This window comes from Cyprinodon tularosa, unplaced genomic scaffold (genome assembly GCF_016077235.1).
Source record: "Cyprinodon tularosa strain WSP-4 unplaced genomic scaffold, ASM1607723v1 ctg233, whole genome shotgun sequence".
Taxonomy (NCBI): Eukaryota; Metazoa; Chordata; class Actinopteri; order Cyprinodontiformes; family Cyprinodontidae; genus Cyprinodon; species Cyprinodon tularosa.
Window position 1 is genome coordinate 1,159,626 of NW_024038871.1, and position 23,162 is coordinate 1,182,787.

A 23,162-nucleotide genomic window follows, 5' to 3' on the forward strand; every position below is an offset into this window, starting at 1 on the left:
CCATTTACCTGAAGCATAATGATGCACTTTTTTTTCTTGAGGAAAAAAATATTTACTTTTGGAATGCTTGCATCAATAACTCATTCTTTATGTTAGTCTGATTTGCAAGTGTTTAAGCACAAGACCTTGTGGCACTCCTATAGTTGTTGAAGCTGGTGGCTGGACACATAGGAAGCCTCCGGCTGATTCTGAAGCTCCACGGTGTCTCTGCAAACCATCTCAAAGCGGGAGTGACGGAAGTCGATGGCAAAAGTGCCAAAGAAGATCAGGAAGAACATAACCAGGGCCCACTGGCATCGAGCTGAATGCATGTATGAGATCTTTATCAGAGCTGTATTAGGAGAGTTAAGGATGAAGAGGGCATATAAAACAATGCATATATTTTTATTTTGTCCTTTGAATGTTTACAAACCTTTGTATGTAAAACATTGGTGACATTTTGTCACTGTTAAGTTTGAAGACGAACAAAATGTCTTTAAACCTGGATACAAAGTCCAGTGGATTGTTTTTAATTGTTTCTTTTTTTTTGATATAACTATGTCCTGGATGACTGAGAATCTTTCTCAGCGTGACAGTAAAAAACATGGAAGAAGAGATTCTGCTCAGACGAGACTTTATATGATTTTTGGAAACCTTTTAAAACACTGGTTTTAAACGAAAACAAAAACTGAACCCTACAGTGAAACACGGTGGTGGCAACATCATGCTGTGGAGCTGCTTTCTTTCAGCACAGACAGGGAAGCTAATCGGAGCTGATATGAGATGGAAGAAGCAATAATCCAGATTAAAACCTGCTAGAGGCATCAGAAGGCCTGAGGCACAGGTTAACCAACCAAACGGACTTTAGAGGACGTTAGAGTTAAAATGGTCCAGTCAAAGTTCAGACCTAAATCCATTTGAGTTAAATAAAAACTTTGTAGAAATATGTGTAGAAGTACTTCATTTGAAAAGGCAAGCAAACCAATCTTCCAATAGAATATAACTTTTAAGCTTAAAAAATAAAACTGTCTAAATTATAATTTTTCAAGTGCTGCATATAGGATTATTTCTTTTTAGGAACGGAAAATACATATTCCAGATCAAGTTTAATGTGGACAGAAGCTTTTTGTCCAATCCGGTTCAGCTATTTTGCAAACAATAAGGAATTGAAAAAACTTGATATGAAAGGGATATGGGAGCTGGAGGCAAACACAACTATTGAAGATAAAGAGTGGGAAGAACCATGTTTAAGGGGTCACAATCTTACATTACTGCGATGGACTGGCGACCTGTCCAGAGTGTACCCCGCCTTTCGCCCGTGGACATCTAGAGATAGGCACCAGCACCCCTCGCGTCCCCACTTGGGATTAAGCGTGTCAGAAGATGGATGAATCTTACAAATAGCCCAACATGGAAGGAGTTTAACTGGAAAACCGAGATGGGATTTTTTTTTTTTATGACACCACTCATTAGTATTATTTCATCTTGATTATTGTTCAGCCATGTGGTCCTGTGCTGCAAAGAAATGTATAAGTAAGCTTTAAATATTGGAGAACAAAGCTGCGCGCCTGGCCCTTCGCCATCCCCCATAGACCAGCATTAGAGAAATGCTGAGAAAAGATTATTGAAAAAGCTTCTAATCTTGTGTCTCAAAATATCCGTAAAAAAGATGAAGCCTGAGTCCTTGTATTGTGAAATTATTCTGAAAACATTTTAGAGGCACTTTTTATTGAATGTTTCTTTTTTTCTGTTTGCGAGTTTGTTTTACTTTTTCACTTTAATTATATTTTTCTGTACACTGTTACGTGTATATTTTTTTTAACATGTTTTATTACCGGTAATTTATTTTGGTGATGGACTCCAGGAAGACTAGTTGCTACTCTGGTGGGCATCTAATGTAGATCCTAATAACATATCTTAGAGTGACAACTAAAACAGTCCAGTTATTTTCTGTGATTGCCAAGCTTTAAAATCTTATAGACAAGGGTTTCAAAGAAAGAATGTCAGACTTTGTTAAAACTGCCTTTTGGTGCATAAAATTATATCTTGGGTCTGATGCCGTGGGATGGATTAGAACAAAAAGAAAGTTCAATTCAAGTTATTTCCTTCTCTCACTTGCACAATGCTTCTTTAGAAATGGAATTTTCCTAGAGATTGGTTTGCTGCTGTCATTAAACACTTTGGCCTGACATGAGTATGGGCTGTGTTCAGTTGATATGCTAATTGTTATTTTTGTATATTTGTTGTATTTGCTTCTGAATAAAGAAAAACAACCAATTGTTGTCCTAGGTCAGACCTGCTGGCTAATCAGGACCCGACCTGATTTTTAAACATTTTTAAATTACCACATGTTCTAATTACACTTGCGCCACTTCTCCAGTTAATATGGTAAAGCCTTCTGGAGCGTCAAGACCAGGATACACGTGATCCAAATGATCCAATGAGCTGCTGTCAGTCTGGGTCGCTGCTGCTGCTACTTTTAGACACAGCAGGCAAACCTGTGGCAAGCCGGGCGATGGGAAAGAAGAAGAAGATGATGAGAAAAAGAGAGCAGAGAAAGTGTGGACTGCTGGAAGAACTGTGGTGAACTGGTGAAAGAAAAGTGAAATGGTGCTCAAAGATGACCCTGCACATTTAGAGGATGTTTGGCTCAACCTGCTGCTGTGAAGCAGGATTCTCCACCATGAACAGAATCAAAAATAAATGTAGATCCAGGCTCAGGTGTTTTATAAAATATGTGAATCAGGAAATTGTCTATATACCAAATTGAACGATTGCTGTTCTCTACTTCAAAGAACACTTTAGATTTTAAAATGAATCTAAAAATTCAATGTATAACATGGACGCATAAATACTTAATTTTATTTCAGTGTTAAATTCTGTTTAAAGAAACAGATTATAAATAAAAATGTCTCTGGACCTTTACTGGTTGATGATTTTCTTTATTCGGACCCTGCTGATTTTTAATTGGTTACCCCTGTCCCAGGTGGACAAAATCATACTACAATTATTTGCTTTAATATGTTTTAAAAAATTCAGCTTTTCTTTCCTTGTTTTTCAAAATTCAAGTTGACAATAGGATTCCTTCTGGAATCTTGTTCTGACGACAACGAACATGTAGCAATTTGTGATTTGTGTTATTCTTTTCCTTAGTAGATCTGTAATACATGAAAAATGTATGTAGAATTTTATCTATAAGCAAGTGCTCTATGTGAAAGGATACAGTACAATAATATAACGCAGAGAGTGATGGCTGCAGACAGCAGGAAACGACAGATAGCCAGTTTCCTTCCCTCGTTCTTCAGGTTAACTCTCAGCGTGATGTAAGACTGAGTCCAGCAGTACAAGGTGCCCAGTCCAAATGTCAGCAAAGTGCCAATATCGTGAATATACATCATCTCCAGAAGCTGCAAAGAAACAAACAAAAAAAAAACTAAAAAATTGAAATAAAAAAACCAACAGCAGGTCAGTGCACCATGTTCCAGACGGGGGGGGGGGGGGGGGGGGGGGGGGGGGGCTTTCACCTAATGGTCAGCGGTTACCTGGAAGTTTCCCACAATCGTCATTCCAAAACAGCCGACTGAGAAAGACGCAAACGTGGCAATGTTCAGCCACTGCTTGTCTAATTTGGTCTTCAGCTGAAGGTACCTGAGGACGGCTATGATGAACCCTGAAACAGTAGAGAACCAGTAGAACTGGGAAGGCCACAGCAGGCTTCTATTAAACATTAAACATCAGTCAATCCTTATCTGGTTACTCATCATCTACAAATTTTACTATAGGTAATACAAAACTATTGTACAGAAAAATGAACAAATGGCCTCCATAGATTATTAAAGTAAAACAGCAAAGGGCAAAATCAACTGAAAAACTTAATCTGTTAAGAAGAGAACCAATTTACAGATTTCCTCTTAAATAGTCCATAATACTTTAGATTTCATTCAGTTAATGATGAATCTGCCACATGCTCAAAGGTTACCTGTGGAGTACCACAGGGATCAGTGCTAGGATCAATTCTCTTTACTGTATATATACTCCTAATCTGTAGAATTATTAGACAGCATGGGATTAATTTCCACTGTTATGCTGATGATACCCAGTTATATCTGTCTATAAATCCAGATGAAGCTAACCCATTACATTACTACAGGCATGTCTCGAAGACATAAAAACATGGATGACTCTTAACTTTCTCCTTCTGAATGCAGAAAAAACAGAAGTTATAATCTTCAGAGAGATCAGAGTCTTTGAAAAATAAGCTGATTAGTCAGTCACTTCATTTGGATGGGAATAAATTAATCTCGGAAAAGTAAAAATCATGTGTTGTTTTTGATCAGGACCTGCCATTTAAACCCCATGTCAAAGAGGTTTCTAAAATTTCCTTCTTTCAGCTACAAAATTTTGCAAAAATTAGAAATATCCTGTCCAGGGGTGATGCTGAGAAACTAGTCCATGCTGATCCAAAATGCTGCAGCCAGAGTTCTGATGAAAATTAAAAAGAGAGATCATATCTCTCCTATCCTGGCTTCTCTTCATTGGCTTCCTGTTAAATCCAGAATAAAATTTAAAATCCTCCTTCTCACATATAAAGCCTTAAATGGCCAAGCTCCATCTGATATCAGAGATCTGATTGTTCCTTATGTTCCTAACAGAGCACTTCGCTCTCAATCTGCAGGTTTACTAGTGGTTCCTAGAAGTTCTAAAAGTAGAATGGGAGGCAGATCTTTTAGTTATCAGGCTCCTCTCCTCTGGAACCAACTACCAATTTTAGTCTGTGAGGCAGACCCCCTGTCTACTTTTAAGGCTAGACTTAAAACTTAAATTTTTTGATAAAGCTTATAGTTAGAGTGGCTCAGGTTATCCTGAGCTATTTCTATAGTTATGCTGCTATAGGCTTAGACTGCTGGAGGACACAGGGGCCCCCATTTCATCATTCTGCTTCATTCTATCTCTATTTTCCCACTGCAGAATCTGTTAGTTCAACCTCTAATGTTATGCTCTCTCTACTTTTTCTCTATATATGGTATATATAGCTATATATATTATATAGTAGCTTCATGTGGTCTGTTCCTGTTTCATCCTCTGACATGGGAGCAGATTCTGATACCAGAGCTATAAAATTGTGCAGCTCCTCCAAAGTTACATTAGGACTCCTGTCTGGTCTTTGGTCTCTGATAAACCTCTGGATCCTTTCACAGAATGTTTGTTCTCTTTATTGTTTGTTCTCACTTTATTGAACAAGTTACAGAGTAATTAATGCTGAATTTAAACACACCACTTCAGATTTTTATTATTATTATTTTTTATAAGACATAATTTGCTTCCTTTCTAATTATTCTGCACTACTTTGTTCACAACTACTTTGTTCACAAAGTTTGTGGTATGAAATTCTTTCATAAAGCACTCTTTCGATTCGAAACTTTGATTATAAAGCCCATCATCAGTGTCTTTACCTGCAAACGCTGCCATGTTCATGACCTGACTGAAGAGGCAGCTGGCGGGTGGAAAATTGCCTGCGAGGCTGAAAAAAGCAAAGCCGATGAATAACAGCTCTGGTTTTATAAATGACAGATTATGAGGAAAATGTTTACCTTATGAAAGGAGGATATTGAGATTTATTTCTATATCTAGAACAGATGAAAACAAGATGTTATTTACTCCTGGCAGGTACATATTTGTTGTACATGTTGGAGTATAACACATACCTGTACGTTGAGCTTAGAGGTAACACTTTCTCATAGTGGAGAGCTACAAAATACCTGCAGAAGCAAACAGATGGGTGCAATAAGAGAGTTTAACTCTGTCTATGTTTGATCCCAATTCATGAGTCAATATAATATAAAAGAATAGATCAGAAAATCAACGTTTTGTTCCACAATAGGGAAATTGTGGGAATTGCATGTGCCACTTGTTTTTTGAATGATTTATCGGTGATGAGCTCCATGTGTGAGGGTGAAAGGCCTCCATGTCATTACCCTCATCTTTAGCGACGGCCTACAGGATTCTCTATTAGAATAAAGTCTGTGACTGGGGTTCAATCCAAATACTTCAAATTATAGCTTACGCCTCCTGCTCCTAATGCCTTTTCCTTCACCTTCAGTGGGGTCAACAAAAGAACTCTATCCAGTAGGGTTGTCAAAAGTATCGATACTCAAAAAAGTATCAATACTGAAACGTTGTATCCGGATACAATACTCATTTTCAAAAGTATCGATACAGTGCTACCACCAGTGGCACCTAAACAGTCGTTCATCTAAAGTGCAGAATAGAGAAAAATGCACTTTCTGAACACTGTGTGATTGAATAATTCTGTGCGCTTTTCAGTTTGACTTTTTTTGTAACTATTTTTGTTTCTTAACCGGTTTGGCTAGTGTCATTGCTATGTGTGCATAGCAAAGGAAGGAAAACTTCATTTTAATTTTGTAAGTTTTTTATCAAGCTTGCTTAATACTGTGCACAGCATACAACCTCGAAATATTGTTCTTATTGTTTATTGTATTTATTTATTGTATTTTAATTATTAATCAAAATATTTCTGTTGAAATTTGGAGTTTTTATTCTTGTGGTATCGAAAATGGTAGCGAGTATCGAATATTTTCCTTAGTATCGGTATCGAATTGAAAAGTTTAGCATCATGACAAGGAGGGAAGGAGCTCAGCATTGTACTGCTGTGCTAATCCAGACAGCCTTGAGCCTTAAGGGTGTCATTAAGAGGAAGTTACACATGCATCACCTGGTCCTATTTCTTATTAAGACTTAAATAAGTGGAGGAAATGACCAGCCACTTATTTTCATGGTTGTTATTTTTTTATTGATAGAGACTGGTTCTCCTGTCCTTCCTATCTGTTATCTTCTGTGTCGTTTACAGTTTTATGATTAACATTCTGTTCATTTTTTACAACATTTTAAAAGGTCAAGGTCATTCTATTGTATTTACTGTTTACTTTTTGTCTCATTGGTTTTGGGATAGAAGTGAAAAATAGGTTGAACTTACACAATCCAAAGCCCAGCAGCAGTAAACACTGAGAAGATAAGAGGCAGAAGGACCAACGGTCTGCAGCTCCACATTTTGGTGCTTATGACGTCAGAAAAACCTGTATTACAAAACATAACAGCAATGAGCTTTTTGTTACTTTTAAAGCATAAACTATTGGTTCTGTTAGGAAGGCCTTCAGCAGCTAGAAGACACCAGCAGGAAAAGGTGTGGATTAACCAGCTTTTTAAACAGATACACAAACAGGCAAACAAAAACCCTGTTAGGAAAGTTAAATGGGCTCTCAGCAGCAGCTGGTCATAACAGGCAGCCTACCAAAAACTACATTTTGAAACATGAAGAGGTTGCTAAAGCAAAACCACAAGCAGCAGCAATAAAATGCTAAAGTTTCTCATTGATTGATTTTTTTTTTCTTACCTCCCTGCTATGTGTTACTGTTTTCATAAAACAGAGGCTTAATTAGGCTAAGAAATGAGGATTATCCAGACTTTATCCTTTATCTTGTTTTGTGAAATAGGCCTCCATTGTTCTGTTTACTAATAAACATAAATTAGATGGGAAAAATAGAAGCTTGTCTTAAAAGCAGTTTAATGGATGTTTAGGATCATTTGCTGTTGAAACACTCATTAGTTTTTAATAGTTAAACCCAAACTCTGATGAAGGGAAAATGTTTTCCAAGGTTTAGGAATCAACAATACCTTTGGCCAGTCATGAAAAGAAGATTCCAGAACTTCAGGGTTCATATATGGAGTGAATTTTGTTCCATCATTGCTGAAAGCGAAGAACAATGTTATTAAATGGTTACTTTAAAAATTAAAAAATTTGGAAAAACTAAATTCATAAATTAAACTTTTAAAAAGTTGAATAACAAGAAAAACGTTTTTATCCACTTTTCTGTTTTCTCAGTATATATGTTTTAACCTTATTAAATTTATTTAATTACTTATTTTTCCAAACTGTATTTGTTTTTAATACTTTTTTTTTAACAGATTTTTTTTAAATATTCGTTTCAATGTTGTTGTTGGGAGCTGGAGAAATTCCACCTTTCTCCAGCAGAGTCCGCCGTGGATCCTCTGAGGGAGCCTCCTGCACAGCTGCAGCTCGTCAAGATCATCAGAGGATCCACTACTTAAGCTGTCTTCAGACCTTGCCTCAAGGCCGCAGTGTTGTTCCAGTTGGTCAGCGCTTAAGCCTAGATCCTCTGAGTATTTCGATGACTTTTGAATCCAGCTTGGATTCTAATCCTTGTTTCTGTTTTCCAGGAAACCTGTGCCTCCTCTGTGCAAGCTCAGGAAGAGCTAACCTGCCGAGCCGACCCTCAGAGCCAAACCTGAAGATTCACAGAGAACCTCCAAGCAGCTCTAGACTAGAGCTGGGAATCCCAAAGCCAAGGTCTGTTCATATAAGACGTGAGACGCTGAAGCAGCAAACGGACTCTGCTGATGAACCCTTCTCCAGAACCAACAGAGACTCTCCCAAAGCTAACCTCAAGAACCCTCAAGGTACAATCAGTAAACTTCAAGGAATCAAACCTCTGTTGGCAACGCTAACTGAACTGTCTCTCACGCAGACTCCGGTGAACCAGAATCCAGGCCCAGAACCTGAACAAGTATATTCTGTATGCTTGTGTACAAATAAACTGTTAAACTTTCATCCTTTTGTCCGTCAGTGGTGTTCTGCATTCTTGGGTCGCTTTTAGTGAACCCATCATGACAGAACACTGCGGCCAAACTCAAGGCCCAGCAGATCACCTCACCCGTCGACTGGAGGAGCAGGATGCCCAAATTCAGGGACAAACCCAAACGCTCCGTGAGTTATACCGTCTAGTTGACACTCATAACCAAATGCTACAGAGCTGTGCTAATTATCTGAACGGCGCTAATGCTGTACCACAACCATTTCCGGGTCCAGTTCCACCTCCGAGGTCACCAGCAGTGACGTCATCAGAGTTCCGTCCTAGTCTCCCAGAAAGATTTTCTGGTAACATGAAAGATTGCAAAGGATTTTTATTTCAATGTCGGTTGATTTTTCAGAACTCCCCTGGCTGTTTTTCCACGGATCACAAGAAGATAACTTTCATTCTCTCACAGTTAACAGGAAGAGCCTTGGAATGGGCTCAGGCAAGATTTGCCGCTGTCGATAGCTTAAACTGCTACTACTCTGATTTCATTTCTGAATTTACCCAGGTATTCAACCAAGAAACTGACCAAACTATTGATTCTAGAGCTCTTTTCAACCTTAAACAGGGAAACTCTTCAGTGGCTGAATTTTCCATTAACTTCCGGGTTAAAGCGGCAGCTTCCGGATGGAATCAAAGTGCCTTAAAGGGAGCCTTTTTCATGGCTTTAAACGAGCACATTAAAGATGAGCTCGCAACCCTCGACGAACCTGCTACCCTCGAAGATTTAATTCGCCTCTCCATTAGATTGGATAATAGAATTCGTGCCAGAAACAGTTCAAGGTCGCAGGGTACACTTTCTTCTGCCTCACATAACGTGACTGTTTGTTCTCCCTCTACAGAGCAGCTGCCCATTCAGAGGCCTAAGTCCCAGTCTCTTCCGTTGCCTGTTCAGGCCTCTCATTCGGGCGAAAGGGATGTCGAACCCATGCAGGTGGGACACACCAGGCTCACTCCAGAGGAGAGACAAAGGCGTTTTCTAAGCAAACTATGTATCTACTGTGGTGAGAGTGGACACTTCATTGCTTCTTGCCCGGCTAAATCAAAAGCCTGGGCCCGCCAGAGGATCTGAGGAGTCTGGCGGGCCAAATAAACACTAAGAAATCTCCTCGACTGTTGCTGCCTGCCACGCTTTTCTGTGCTAATCAAAGCCTCTCCTTCTCTGCATTCATCGACTCAGGCTGTGAATGTAACCTAATCGATTCTAACCTCGTCCAGCAACTCCAAATTGAAACCATTCCTCTGACTCAGCCTCTCAGTGTATCCGCTATTGACGGAAAGAGACTCCATCAAGTTACCCACCAAACTCAGCCCCTCGAGCTACTTCTGTCAGGTAACCACCGAGAGACTATAAAATTTTTTGTTTTTCCCTCTGCATGTTCCCCGCTGGTGCTCGGTTTTGAATGGTTGGAGAAGCATAATCCTCACATTAACTGGACTGAACGTCACCTGGAATCATGGTCCATCTCATGCCATAAGACATGCCTTCGTTCTGCTGCCCCCTTGGTGGGGTCTCCTAGAGGTGGGGGGGAGATGGACTCTCCTGACCTTTCTTCAGTTCCTTCTGAGTACCATGATCTAGCCCCTGTCTTCAGTAAGGTCAGTGCGACGTCCCTACCTCCACACAGACCATACGATTGCGCCATTGAACTTTTACCTAGCAGCAGATTATATAATATTTCCAAGCCCGAGAGAGAAACAATGGAAAAATACATCAACGAATCATTAGCTGCTGGTATAATTCGCCCTTCATCCTCTCCATTGGGCGCCGGATTCTTCTTCGTGGGGAAGAAGGATGGTTCCCTGAGACCTTGTATTGACTATCGAGGTTTGAACCAGATCACTATTAAAAACAAATACCCATTGCCTCTCCTTGCCTCTGCTTTTGAGCCCGTACAGGGAGCTACTGTGTTTTCTAAACTGGATTTAAGAAACTCTTATCATCTCCTTAGGATCCGTGAAGGCGACGAATGGAAAACTGCCTTCAAAACACCCTTGGGCCAATTCGAATATCTTGTTATGCCCTTTGGTCTAACTAACGCTCCAGCCTGCTTCCAGGCCCTCGTAAACGATGTTCTAAGAGACTTTCTCAACGTATTTGTTTTCGTGTACATTGATGACATACTCATTTACTCCAAGAACCTCGATGAACACAAGAAACATGTCCGTCTTGTTTTACAGAGACTGCTGGAGAACAAACTGTTCGTGAAAGCCGAGAAGTGCGAATTTCATCAACCTTCAGTCACCTTTTGGGGGTTTGTGCTCGAGGGCGGCCAGGTTAAACCATCTGAGGACAAGATTAAGGCAGTTTTAGACTGGCCAGTTCCAGAGAACCGCAAACAGCTACAAAGGTTTTTGGGTTTTGCTAACTTCTATCGTCGGTTTATCAGAAACTACAGCCAGACCGCCCTTCCATTAACTTCTCTGACCTCTGTCAAACGCTGTTTTCAGTGGACTCCTGAGGCTCAAGCAGCGTTTGAAAAACTAAAGTCATTGTTTTCCAGAGCACCTGTCCTTATGCAACCTGATCCTACTAAGCAGTTTATCCTTGAGGTGGATGCTTCAGATTCCGGTGTTGGAGCAGTCCTATCCCAGAGACTCGACTCAGATCAAAAGATACACCCTTGTGCTTTCTTCTCCCGTAGGCTTTCTTCTGCTGAGCAAAATTATGATGTGGGTGACCGAGAACTTTTGGCCATCAAACTGGCGTTGGAGGAATGGAGGCATTGGCTGGAGGGAGCTGAGCACCCGGTTCTTGTATGGACAGACCACAAGAACCTGGCTTACATCCAGTCAACCAAACAAGCTAATCCCCGCCAATCCAGGTGGTCAATCTTCTTTTCTCGGTTCAATCTCATCATCTCCTACAGACCCGGATCCAAGAACGTGAAGCCCGATTCTCTCTCTCGTCTCTACTCCGTCGATCATCCCGAGACACCTGAACCTGTTCTTCCGGCTTCCTGTACAGTAGGAGTGGTCAACTGGGAGATAACTGACCTCATCAACTCAGCCCTGGCCACTGAACCCGATCCAGGTAACGGTCCCCCTAACTGAACCTACAGTATGTTCCATCTTCCGTCAGGTCCCGTCTCATCCAGTGGATGCATGCCGCCAAATTCTCTGCTCACCCAGGAGTCAGTAGAACTGTAGCTCTCATCTCCAGACGCTTCTGGTGGCCCACTCTCCACAGGGACGTTAAGGAGTATGTGTTGGCTTGCCCTACATGTGCCCGTAACAAAGCCTCACACCAACCTCCTTCTGGCCTGCTTCAACCACTTCCTGTTCCCTCGCGTCCTTGGTCCCATATCGCCATTGATTTCGTCACCGGTCTCCCAGTCTCTCGAGGTATGTCCACCATATTTACAATCGTTGACAGTTTCTCCAAGTCCTGCCATCTTATTCCCCTCAGAAAACTTCCCACGGCCTTCCAGACAGCCCAGCTTCTCATCAAGCATGTTTTCCGGTTACATGGCATCCCCCAAGAGATCCTCTCGGACAGAGGTCCGCAATTCATCTCCCAGGTCTGGAAGGCTTTCTGTTCCGCTCTAGGGTGCAAACCCTCTCTCACCTCTGGTTACCACCCCCAATCGAATGGTCAGACTGAGCGTATGAATCGGCAATTGGAATCTACCCTTCGTTGCCTCACGTCAAACAACCCCGTGGACTGGAGCCAATTTCTTCCATGGATAGAATACGCTCATAACTCCCTCAGATCTGCATCCACTGGACAATCCCCATTTCAGGTCAGTCTCGGCTATCAACCACCTCTTTTTCCCGCAGACGAGAGAGAGATTTCGGTGCAGTCCATCAACCATCACATCCGCCGTTGTCAAAGGATCTGGAGGGAAACCATCGCCACTCTCAACCAGTCATCAGAATCAACAAAACGCTTCGCCGACGCCAGGAGACGTCCCGCCCCCGAGTACACCGAAGGCCAGGAGGTATGGCTGTCCACTCGAGACATCCCCCTCAAGGGGATGTCTCGAAAACTCTCCCCTAGATTCATCGGACCCTACAGGATCACTCCAGTCATCAACCCTTCAGCCGTCCGTCTCCAATTACCTCAGTCCCTCCGAATCCACCCTACCTTCCACGTGTCTCAGATCAAGCCTGTCTCCTCGAGCCCTCTGTGCCCACCGTCCGACTCCCCACCACCCGCCCTGGAGGTCGATGGTCATCCGGCCTTCACGGTTCACCGCATCGTGGACTCCCGTCGACGAGGTCGCGGATGGCAGTACCTCGTCGACTGGGAGGGCTACGGACCGGAGGATCGCCAGTGGGTTCCAGGCTCGTACATCCTCGATCCAGCCCTTATCGAGGAGTACGAGCGTTCCTGCCCATCAACCTCTTCCGGACCGCCAAGGGGCGGTCGTTGAGGGGGGGGTACTGTTGGGAGCTGGAGAAATTCCACCTTTCTCCAGCAGAGTCCGCCGTGGATCCTCTGAGGGAGCCTCCTGCACAGCTGCAGCTCGTCAAGATCATCAGAGGATCCACTACTTAAGCTGTCTTCAGACCTTGCCTCAAGGCCGCAGTGTTGTTCCAGTTGGTCAGCGCTTAAGCCTAGATCCTCTGAGTATTTCGATGACTTTTGAATCCAGCTTGGATTCTAATCCTTGTTTCTGTTTTCCAGGAAACCTGTGCCTCCTCTGTGCAAGCTCAGGAAGAGCTAACCTGCCGACCCTCAGAGCCAAACCTGAAGATTCACAGAGAACCTCCAAACAGCTCTGGACTAGAGCTGGGAATCCCAAAGCCAAGGTCTGTTCATATAAGACGTGAGACACTGAAGCAGCAAACGGACTCTGCTGATGAACCCTTCTCCAGAACCAACAGAGACTCTCCCAAAGCTAACCTCAAGAACCCTCAAGGTACAATCAGTAAACTTCAAGGAATCAAACCTCTGTTGACAACGCTAACTGAACTGTCTCTCACGCAGACTCCGGTGAACCAGAATCCAGGCCCAGAACCTGAACCAGTATATTCTGTATGCTTGTGTACAAATAAACTGTTAAACTTTCGTCCTTGTGTCCGTCAGTGGTGTTCTGCATTCTTGGGTCGCTTTTAGTGAACCCATCATGACAGTAGTGTTTTTGTTTTCATTGAAGTACACTTCGCTGCAGCAAACAGAAAGGGGCGGGGACGGACCACTGTCAGTCTCATACCTTATATGGAAATGGGACCATTTCATTCCGGAACTGACGGGGGCGCTTGTGACACTATTTCCTGTACCGACCGTTTCATAATAATTATAATAATAATAACGTATTTTATTTGACAACGCCTTTCAAAACACCCAAGAACACTTTCAACATTAAAAATACTAATTAAACAGTAAAGAAATGGCTACAAAACGTGATATGTCACGTGGTATGTCCCTTTTTTATTTTGAAATCTTTACTTAAAATTATATTAACAAACAATCTAAAATAAGCAACAATAAGGAATCATTATGGAGATGTATTTATCTATCCTTGCACCCTATATATCTCTAACAAAAGTCATAAAAATAAAATCAATATTTTGGAGACAAATGTACATTACATTAAGAGCACATTTATCCATCCATTAATTTTTATGAATTATCCTCAAGTGGGGTCATGAAGGCTGCAGTGAAAACAAACCTACACCTTCTGGGCCATTGTTATTCTGTCAGACGCCACACTTCATTGTATTGAATTAATTATTAATGTATTATATATTCTTTTTTTGTTTTTATGTTAAGTTCCGGATAAGAATTCACCATTCATCTGACAAAATGTAAAAAGAGAAAAATTCCAATATAATAAGTGCTTATTTCTTCTTGATTATCCTTGAATGAGTTGTCCTGGATTAAATGAAAAGCTGAAAAATAAACATTTTGGTAACACTTGTGCGTCTTTTTGCTTTCTGCTAAAACACAAGATCTTAAGTGCTGCTTATAAAAGGAAAACACAGAAATCTGTTGAATGGAGGCTGTTGAATCTGCTTTTTATTTTGTTAAAAAATATCCAACTTTGGACACTTGAGCTTTATTTCCAGCTGAACGTAATCATTAGGATTCTCAAGAGGCTTAATCCAAAAGAACAATGTTTTTCTGGGGATTTCATGGATTCTCTATCAAATAATTGTGTTTACAAACTGATGAGATGTTCTAGTGTCTATAAGGTATATAAAAAAAGTGTGAAAATTACACTATTAAATGGTTATGAAAGTGTTTTTTTTTTTTTTTTTTTTTTTTTAGTATACTTGAGGCTTGCTGAAGAAAATTCAGGTTTAGTCCGAGAACGTTCAGATTTCATTCCCACTTTGGATAACACATCTATAACAGACAAAAGACAGACAAAATGGAGCAAAAACCAAAGAATTTAGTTGGGAAAACATAGTTAAAGGTTGGAGATGGATGGATGAACAGAGGCATCTGGAGAGTATTCAATGTTTTAATAATTCAAGATGTTTAAAAGTAAATGGATAGTGGTTTAATTAATATATGGATAGGTCAGAAAATGAAACAAAATTGATAAAAGGGAAAGCAGTAGGAATTAGTTTATAAAATTAAGAATTTAATAAGTTGAGGGAATTGTTTGTAATAAGTGGTATTTATATAAGATAAATATACAGTATAATTTGATTATACTTAGGATACAACAGCAAAGTAGGTAAAAAACATTGTCTAGAATGCTGTCATTTTGTTCCACAAACCATACCGGTAGGTGGCGGTAATGTACATTTAAAGTGTCCGCCAGTCGCCATTAAACCCCACAACGAACAAGAAGAAAAAAGCTAACCGCAGCCACTGCTAACGTTAGCTCGTCTGCAGCAGTGTTCATCATTACTCACCAACTAAATTAATAATAGTAATAATGTATCAATATCTACAGACTTAATAGAAATGAAGGAAGTACACTTCATGCAATAGTGATTATGAAAATAGCGCCCCCTTCATTTGCGGAATGCAATAGTCCCATTTCCAAATAAGGTATGGGACTGACGGAAAGGTCCGTCCCTGCCCCTTTCTGTTTGCTGCAGCGAAGTCCTTCTCTTTTCATTTGGTCATATTGAGCTTTATGAATTGTATTCTTTTCAAATTGAGTTTTACAATCACATTCTCTTCACTTCTGGGGGCGGGCTTTCCTGTGAAGTGAGAAGCAAAGACCTATTTCTATTGGTCTGCATGGATGTTGGTAACAATTTATTTTTATTGGTTAGGAAAGTTTGTATTGAGCTCCAAGGAAAGAATAAATAAATGTGATCTGTGAAAGACAATGTGAAAAGAATGCAACTGTTAGAATTCAATCTAAATAAAAATAAAAAAAATAAATATCAATTTAAAACAATTATATCAGTACCAAAAATTCACAAAATAGAAAATATATATTTGAAATTCCAGATTGCTATTTTTTTTGTTTTCAGATTTCATATACAAATTTTTTTTTCATCTATAAAACGTTCTCTTTGCTTGCAAAATTAATGTAACAAACTTAACTCCATACCATACCAGTAATTTTTCAATAGGAATCCAGTTTTCTAGGATTTCCCATATTTCTGGCAGACCAATCAGATTCAACTTCCGCCTTCGTGAAGCTTGTTTACTTTTTTTTTTTTTTTTTAGATCTTCCAAATCAACCTTTAAATTGAAAATGTTACTTTGGGTTTCTTCTCCTGTCACACAATTTCCCTCTTTGTGGAAGATTTTTAACACCTGTATCTTCTCATGTATTTGGATGAGCTCTTTCTATGGGGATTACTGCCTTCTTTGCCGTTTAGTTGTTTTTTTTTTTTTTTTTTTTTGCTCTGACTGAGCCTGCATTTAAAGTCATATTTGGTTTTACCAGTGGCAAAAAAGGATTTAAAAAAAATGAAATTGACCAACTATTCGTTACATTGAAACTATACCTACTTATTAAGACTTAAAACTAATTTATGTCCCATTACCGCGAGTGTTTACGGTACATAACGGCTGCGTCTGCCCTAATAAGTATATATACGGTAATATATATATTCCCTGATCTCTATGGTGATTGAGAGATTTAGCGAACGATCGGACAAATCCAAAGAAACGGCGATATTTCTTCTTCTTCTTCTATTGAGTTTTCTGGCAGTTTGCATCCTGTGTGCATTACCGCCATCAACTGGACGGAGATGTAATTCAGAAATATAATGTCTGTATATCTTTATATCTTCATGAAACTAAATTCTATCTATACTTACACACACGCACATACACACACTAAATTCTCCCAGCTAATTCTGTATCTTTTAAATATTTAATAAGTGCTTTAATTATCTTATCTGATTGATGCTTCCCTAATAAATCTGCCATCTTTACTGAACTCCCCATTACCCTTTCCAGTTCTTTCCTCTCTTTTGTATATTTGCTACAATAGATCAACACATGTTCTACTCCTTCGATTTCTCCGCAATAACAACAATTACCCGTTGGATGTTTCCCTATTATTTTTAGACCTGCATTTAAACTAGTATGCCCAATCCTTAACCTGTTTATCCATATTTCCTCTCTTCTACTCATTATACTGTTATATCCTATGCTAATATCTTTATGTATTTTATATAAATGTCTTCCTTTTTTTTCTAAATTCCATCTCTTCTGCCATACCTTATTTATTTTATCTTTAATAATTACTTTTATTTCTGTTCTACTTAGCGGGACATCATATTCAATTTCTCCTACTTTAACTGCTTCTTTAGCTAACTTATCTACTTTTTCATTACCTAAGATTCCTTTGTGTGCTGGAACCCATGTGAATTGAATACTTATATTTTGTTGCCTTATACCATACATTAAATAACTGACTTCATCTAAAAGATCTTGACGGCTTTCAGATTTTCCACTTTTAAAACTAGTCAGGCAAGACATTGAATCTGAACAGATAACTACATTTCTAGGCTTCACCTCCAGCACCCATTGCAATGCTAAAATAATTGCCAACATCTCTGCTGAAAAAATTGATAAATTATCTGTTGTTCTTCTCTTGATAGAAATATTTTCTTTTGGAATATATACTGCTACTCCTGTTTTACCATTTTCCTCTTTTGATGCATCTGTATATATTTGTGTCATATTTTCATACCTTACTTCTAAATGCTGCTGAATAATTTGATACAAACCTCCACAAGACTCTTCTATTTTTTTAGTTTCTAAATTTACTATTGGCATTTCGAAAAACCATGGAGCAATTTTAGATGTACTTACAGTTTTACAGTATGTTATATTACTTATCCCAGAATACTCTGCATAAATATTTCCTTCCCATCCAAAACTCCTTATATTATGGCCATATTCCCAACATTCTCTGAATATCTGTTTAGTAGGGTGATTTTCCTCATGCCCTTGTAAATTTAACCAGTAATTTATTGACAGTTTCATCCTCCTTAAGTCCAGTGGCATTTCTCCAGTAATCACTTGAAGAGCAGGAACTGGAGATGTTCGAAAAGCACCACTACATATCCTAAGCGCTTTGGCTTGGATTCTATCTAAATCTAACAACAAAGAATTTGCAGCTGATTTATAAACAATACATCCATAGTCCAACACAGATCGAATTAAAACATCATATATTCTTTTCAAGGATGAGCTAGTTGCCCCCCAGTCATTCCCTGACAAACATTTCAATATATTAATACCTTTTTTACATTTATCAATAATCTTCTGCATATGTATCTTAAATGAAAGTTTTTCATCAAACCATACACCAAGGTACCTTATCATATTTACCTGTTTCAATTCATGCCCATATAATCTAAGATCTACTGTTGGATTATCCCTTTTCCTTGAAAAACATAATACTTGTGTCTTCTCAACAGACAAACGAAACCCCCATTCGTGTGACCATCTTTCTACCGTTTTAATTGCTGATTGCATTCTATTTTTTAAATAACTAAGATTTCCTCCTCTCACCCATAATGCCCCATCATCTGCATATAATGCTTTATTAATTCTAAAATCTATATTATCAAAAATATCATTAATCATTATATTAAAAAGCACTGGACTACATACACTACCTTGTGGAGTTCCATTTTGTATATCATAAATGTTTGAATAATTTACCCCAACTCTTACTTCTATTTTTCTATTCTTTAAAAAATCCTTAATCCAATTAAACATTTTTCCTTTGATTCCCATTTTATTCATCTTAATTAATAAACCCTCCTTCCAAAGCATATCATATGCTTTTTCAATATCAAAAAATGTAGCCAAGAGAATTTCTTTATTTACCTGAGCCTTTCTTATTTCATTTTCTAAACAAGCAATTGGATCTACTGTTGTCCGTCCACTTCTAAAACCACTCTGATAAGGGGATAAAAGATCTCTTTTTTCTATTTCATACATTAATCTCCTAGTTATCATTCTCTCCATCAATTTACATAAATTAGAAGTAAGAGCTATAGGCCTATAACTTTTAACCTCTCCTTTATCCTTACCTGGCTTTAATATTGGTACAATGATTGAATGCTTCCAGCTTAAGGGCAATTCACCTTGTTTCCATACTTTATTGTATAACTTTAAAATTATTCCTTTAGCATCATCTGATAAATGTTCAATCATCCTATAACATATACCATCTTTACCTGGAGATGTATTTTTAACTCCTATCAATGCTCTATTCATTTCAAACAATGTAAATTCTTTATCTAAAATACTTCCATCAATCTCTTTTCTATTTAAAATTTCTCTATTATCTTCAATCATTTCCAATCTCCATGATAATTCTTCATTTGATAAATTTTTTGAACTATGCACCTTCACAAAGGACCTTGCAAACGGCGATATTTGCCTTAGAGCGAGAATTAAATAGATAAAGTCACAGCGATGTTGCGACATTACAGCGCCCCTGTATCCACCTGCTTTACGGCAGAGGAATAAAACCCTTTTTACTAGCTCTAAATACATAGAAATAATCTTAAAAGTTGGTGAATCTGTCAGTTCTTACCCGCTCAGGTAACCAGCTCTGCTCGATCTAAAGAAGGTTGACTATCCCTAATGCCAAACATGAACTCCTCCTGCTGAAAAACGAAAGCTAACAAGTTTTACCTGCTCCCGCCACTGATCTGCTTGTATTCACTGGGTTGCTGATAGAAACAAATGAAGTCATCAGCCGCCATATTGGTACTCCCCACCTTTACGGATTCGTGCCATAAAATGCCTGTAATGTAACTGAATTTCCACGACAAAGTTATCAATACATCTATGTTACATGAACATCAATTAAGCACTTTTAGCACATCACCAGATAGTGTGTGTGTGAGTAATACAGGCACCAGATAGTGTGTGTGTGTGTGTGTGTATATATATATATATATATATATATATATATATATATATATATATATATATATATATATATATATATATATATATATATATATATATATATATATATATATATATATATATATATATATATATAATATATATGAGTAATACAGGGGCGAAGGCAGATGGGGGGCAGGGGTGGCCATGGCCACCCTTAGCCAATCTGGGGCCACCCCTACCATTTTTTTCTCTCAACTAGAATATTCAAAACATTTAAATTTTATATATATACACAATTATTTGACAGCAAAAACACTGTGGTCAATTCTGCACATCAATATACCAACATCAGGGATGATAAGTACAGAATTCAAGCTCTTTCAGAGCTAGATTTTGCGTTATATGCCGTAAAGAGAAGATGGTGTGTCTCTGCAAGTCATCTAAGAGTCTTCAGTGAAATTATAGATACTGTAAATACCTATTTTAATAAAACCATATTAAAGTATTAATTTATGTAGATATTAGTCCTGTAAATATCAATTTAACGTAGAATGATATTGATAAAAGTAGGTAAGTAATGACGATTGAAAAGATGTTCGCTCCAGAACTCAAACCTCAAAGAATTTTATACTATATACCTTTTTTCTAGACGGATGTTGGAAAGGCTGTAGGAAAATTTGTCTTTATTTAGAAATATGTACTTTGTGGTTATTCCTGTTGGAACAGTGTAGATTGACCCTGAGGTTCTGGTGCCTATCCACTTTTGGCCACCCCACAGTAAACATTGGTTATTGCCTGGCCACCCTTATAAAAATGTTCTGGCTAAGCCTCTGGAGTAATATTCTTAATATCTGATTACAGTATTATTATGCTCCATTAACACACAAATATTGTTGTGATTGATTTGTTTAATATGTTATATTACATTATTTATATACTTAAAGGACTTCATACTGAATATTCAATGTGATGTGCCTTTTTTTTTTTACCATAAATTACATTAATCTACTGATTCCATGAAACAGCATGTGTCAAAGTAAGGATTTTGTTTTTATTTCAAAAGTCTAAATCCCTGCTGAAAATGAGAACATCATCGTTGTTCGATGCTGTATTGTTTACATTCCTACCGGTCTAACTAGGGAGCATCAATATGGCGGCCGATGACTTCACCTCACCGTGTTCTGCCAACAGCCTATCAGCAATCCAGTGGATAAACAGAGATTAGTGGCTCATGTCTGAATGGATTTATTCAAAGTAAAAGCTTGATATTAGGCAAAAAACCAAAACTGAGGATGTTGGTTTTGAATATTGATTTTACTTTGTAGCAAACAGCAATTACCATTTTCACAATACAGTTTCTTGCAATCTTTTTTATTTTTGTTTTGTTTTTATGTGTTAAAATATCTGTTGATTATAAATCCCATGGCTGGAAAATGATTTAAAACTTAAAATTTGGTTGCCAACTTGGTTTCTAAATCTTTTATATTTGTTTAATCTAGTCCCTGAGATTTTACCAAATGACTTGATAATTTCTAATAATTTGGCTTTGGACTTTTCTATGTTTTTAAAAACTAACAATGCATCAGCTGTAAATAATGCATAACGTTGTTATTATGCCAAACTGTTATGCATGTTTCATTCTAGTGAGTTCTTATGGTTATTTCTAATGGTTAAATAGCTTTAATAATCAGCAAAGGAGGTAAAGCATCCCCTTAAATGGATCCTTTTTTTTTATTTTGATATATTTTTTAGAAATATTTCAATCAGTCTAAACTTGACTATGATAGAAATTTCCATTTGATAAAATATTCACCGAAACACTTAAAAAACTTAAAAAAAGAAATAAATTCTCCACTCTGTAAATGTCTTATTCAGCATCTGATGAAAGTAGAACCACTGAATCCATTTTTATTCATCATATTTAGAAGTCCAACATTATTAAAACTTAACAATTATTATCTTTAAGGATTCAATTTGTGAATATTTACAACATTATTTGATAGAAAATACAAAAATATTTTATACCACTCTTTAAGTCAGATTTGCTGCCAGTCAATAAAAAAATAAATAAATGAAAGTTTGTTTTTAGTACTTTGTGAACTGAGCTGATTTCATGTATTGAATGATGGATGGGTTTCAATTAACCCTTTATAGCGGAGGTCTTCAACAGGGGATCCGCGACCCCTAGGGGGTCCTCAGAGGTACTGCATGGGGGTCGCAAAAGTTTTGGTTGATTAGACGTTTTTTTTATATTCCCCCCAGGAATTTTTTTTTTCCATTAATTGAAATGTCTTTAAATGCACATTAACATGAATTCAACACACTGTAATACACAGATAAATGGAGGCAGAAGATGTCTTTAAGTCATCAATGCACACAGGAGCTCTTTCAAGCTGGGCACTGTTTCATTCACAACACCTGTCCCATCAATGAGGAATCAGAGTCAGAAATACTTTAATAATCCCAGGGAGAAATTACTTTCATTACATTACTCCATCTGTAATAGAGTGACTATTGGAGCAGTTTGATATTACACAATTTCATGCAATATATATAAATAGGGGGTCCCCGCTCGATCTGGCCATCAGTTTGGGGGTCCTTGGCCTGGAAAACCTTGATGACCCCTGCTTTATAGGGTGAGTTAGCATTTTGGATCACTGTCATACCCCTTACAAATGGAGCCCCCCCCAAAAAAAAACAATGCACAAGATCTATATCCAGCCATTCAGCAAAGATACCGCTACATGGCTCTACATCTTATTTTGGGATTTGACCAATTAGATGAGCCCTTGAATGATACATTACCAGCTGTAAATTAAGTTGGAAAAAAAAAAGTTAACAAGTCAAGAAAAAAAAAGGTAAAAATCTAATTGAAACATTAAAAAAGTTAATAAGCCTAGTTAACAATTATATTTAGGTTTATAAACTAAAAAATATAGTTTATAATTAAATATAGGTTGGATACAAAAGATGAATAATAAGTTGTTTTCCATTGATGGTTAAAGGTCCTTGGGAATTTAGGATCTAAGGATGTGTGTTCCTCTGCACAGGAAAGTCTGTTAATATTACCTGAAAAGGCTGTATTTTGGTCCTTTCCCACAATAATATACTATCTCTTGAAGAACAAAAACAATTTAAATCCGTTTTAATCAATTTTCAAGAGATTCGCTGCAGAACCAACAATATCTGGGTCCTTCATCCTCAGGGTGTGCGCTCAGATCAAGAAAATCTTCAACCTATTTAGTTTCACACATATAGTC

At 38.2% G+C, this 23,162-nt stretch overlaps 1 protein-coding gene across 2 annotated transcripts; it reads right to left on the bottom strand.

The window, feature by feature from the left end:
* Positions 1-19,681, bottom strand: tmem150c (transmembrane protein 150C). 2 transcript variants are annotated; one of them, XM_038286987.1, is made up of 9 exons: positions 19,580-19,681; positions 7,672-7,744; positions 6,974-7,073; positions 5,685-5,738; positions 5,571-5,606; positions 5,433-5,500; positions 3,522-3,649; positions 3,203-3,386; positions 1-331 (listed from the first exon to the last, which is right to left on the bottom strand). In XM_038286987.1, exons 3-9 carry the CDS (start codon positions 7,045-7,047, stop codon positions 138-140), a joined length of 738 nt encoding a protein of 245 aa, XP_038142915.1. In that variant the 5' UTR covers positions 7,048-7,073; positions 7,672-7,744; positions 19,580-19,681; the 3' UTR covers positions 1-137. The 2 variants fall into 2 exon arrangements, with proteins under 2 accessions (XP_038142915.1, XP_038142914.1); XM_038286986.1 differs by lacking the exon at positions 7,672-7,744 and having other exon boundaries at positions 2-331.
* Positions 19,682-23,162: the final 3,481 nt, after the last annotated feature.

Coding starts and splice junctions, on each gene's coding strand:
- tmem150c (XM_038286987.1), bottom strand. CDS start 7,047: ATGTGGAGCTGCAGACCGTTGGTCCTTCTGCCTCTTATCTTCTCAGTG. Junction 5,739..6,973: donor GCTGCTGGGCTTTGGATTGT/GTAAGTTCAACC, acceptor TTGCTTCTGCAG/GTATTTTGTAGCTCTCCACT. Junction 3,387..3,521: donor CGATTGTGGGAAACTTCCAG/GTAACCGCTGAC, acceptor GTTTCTTTGCAG/CTTCTGGAGATGATGTATAT.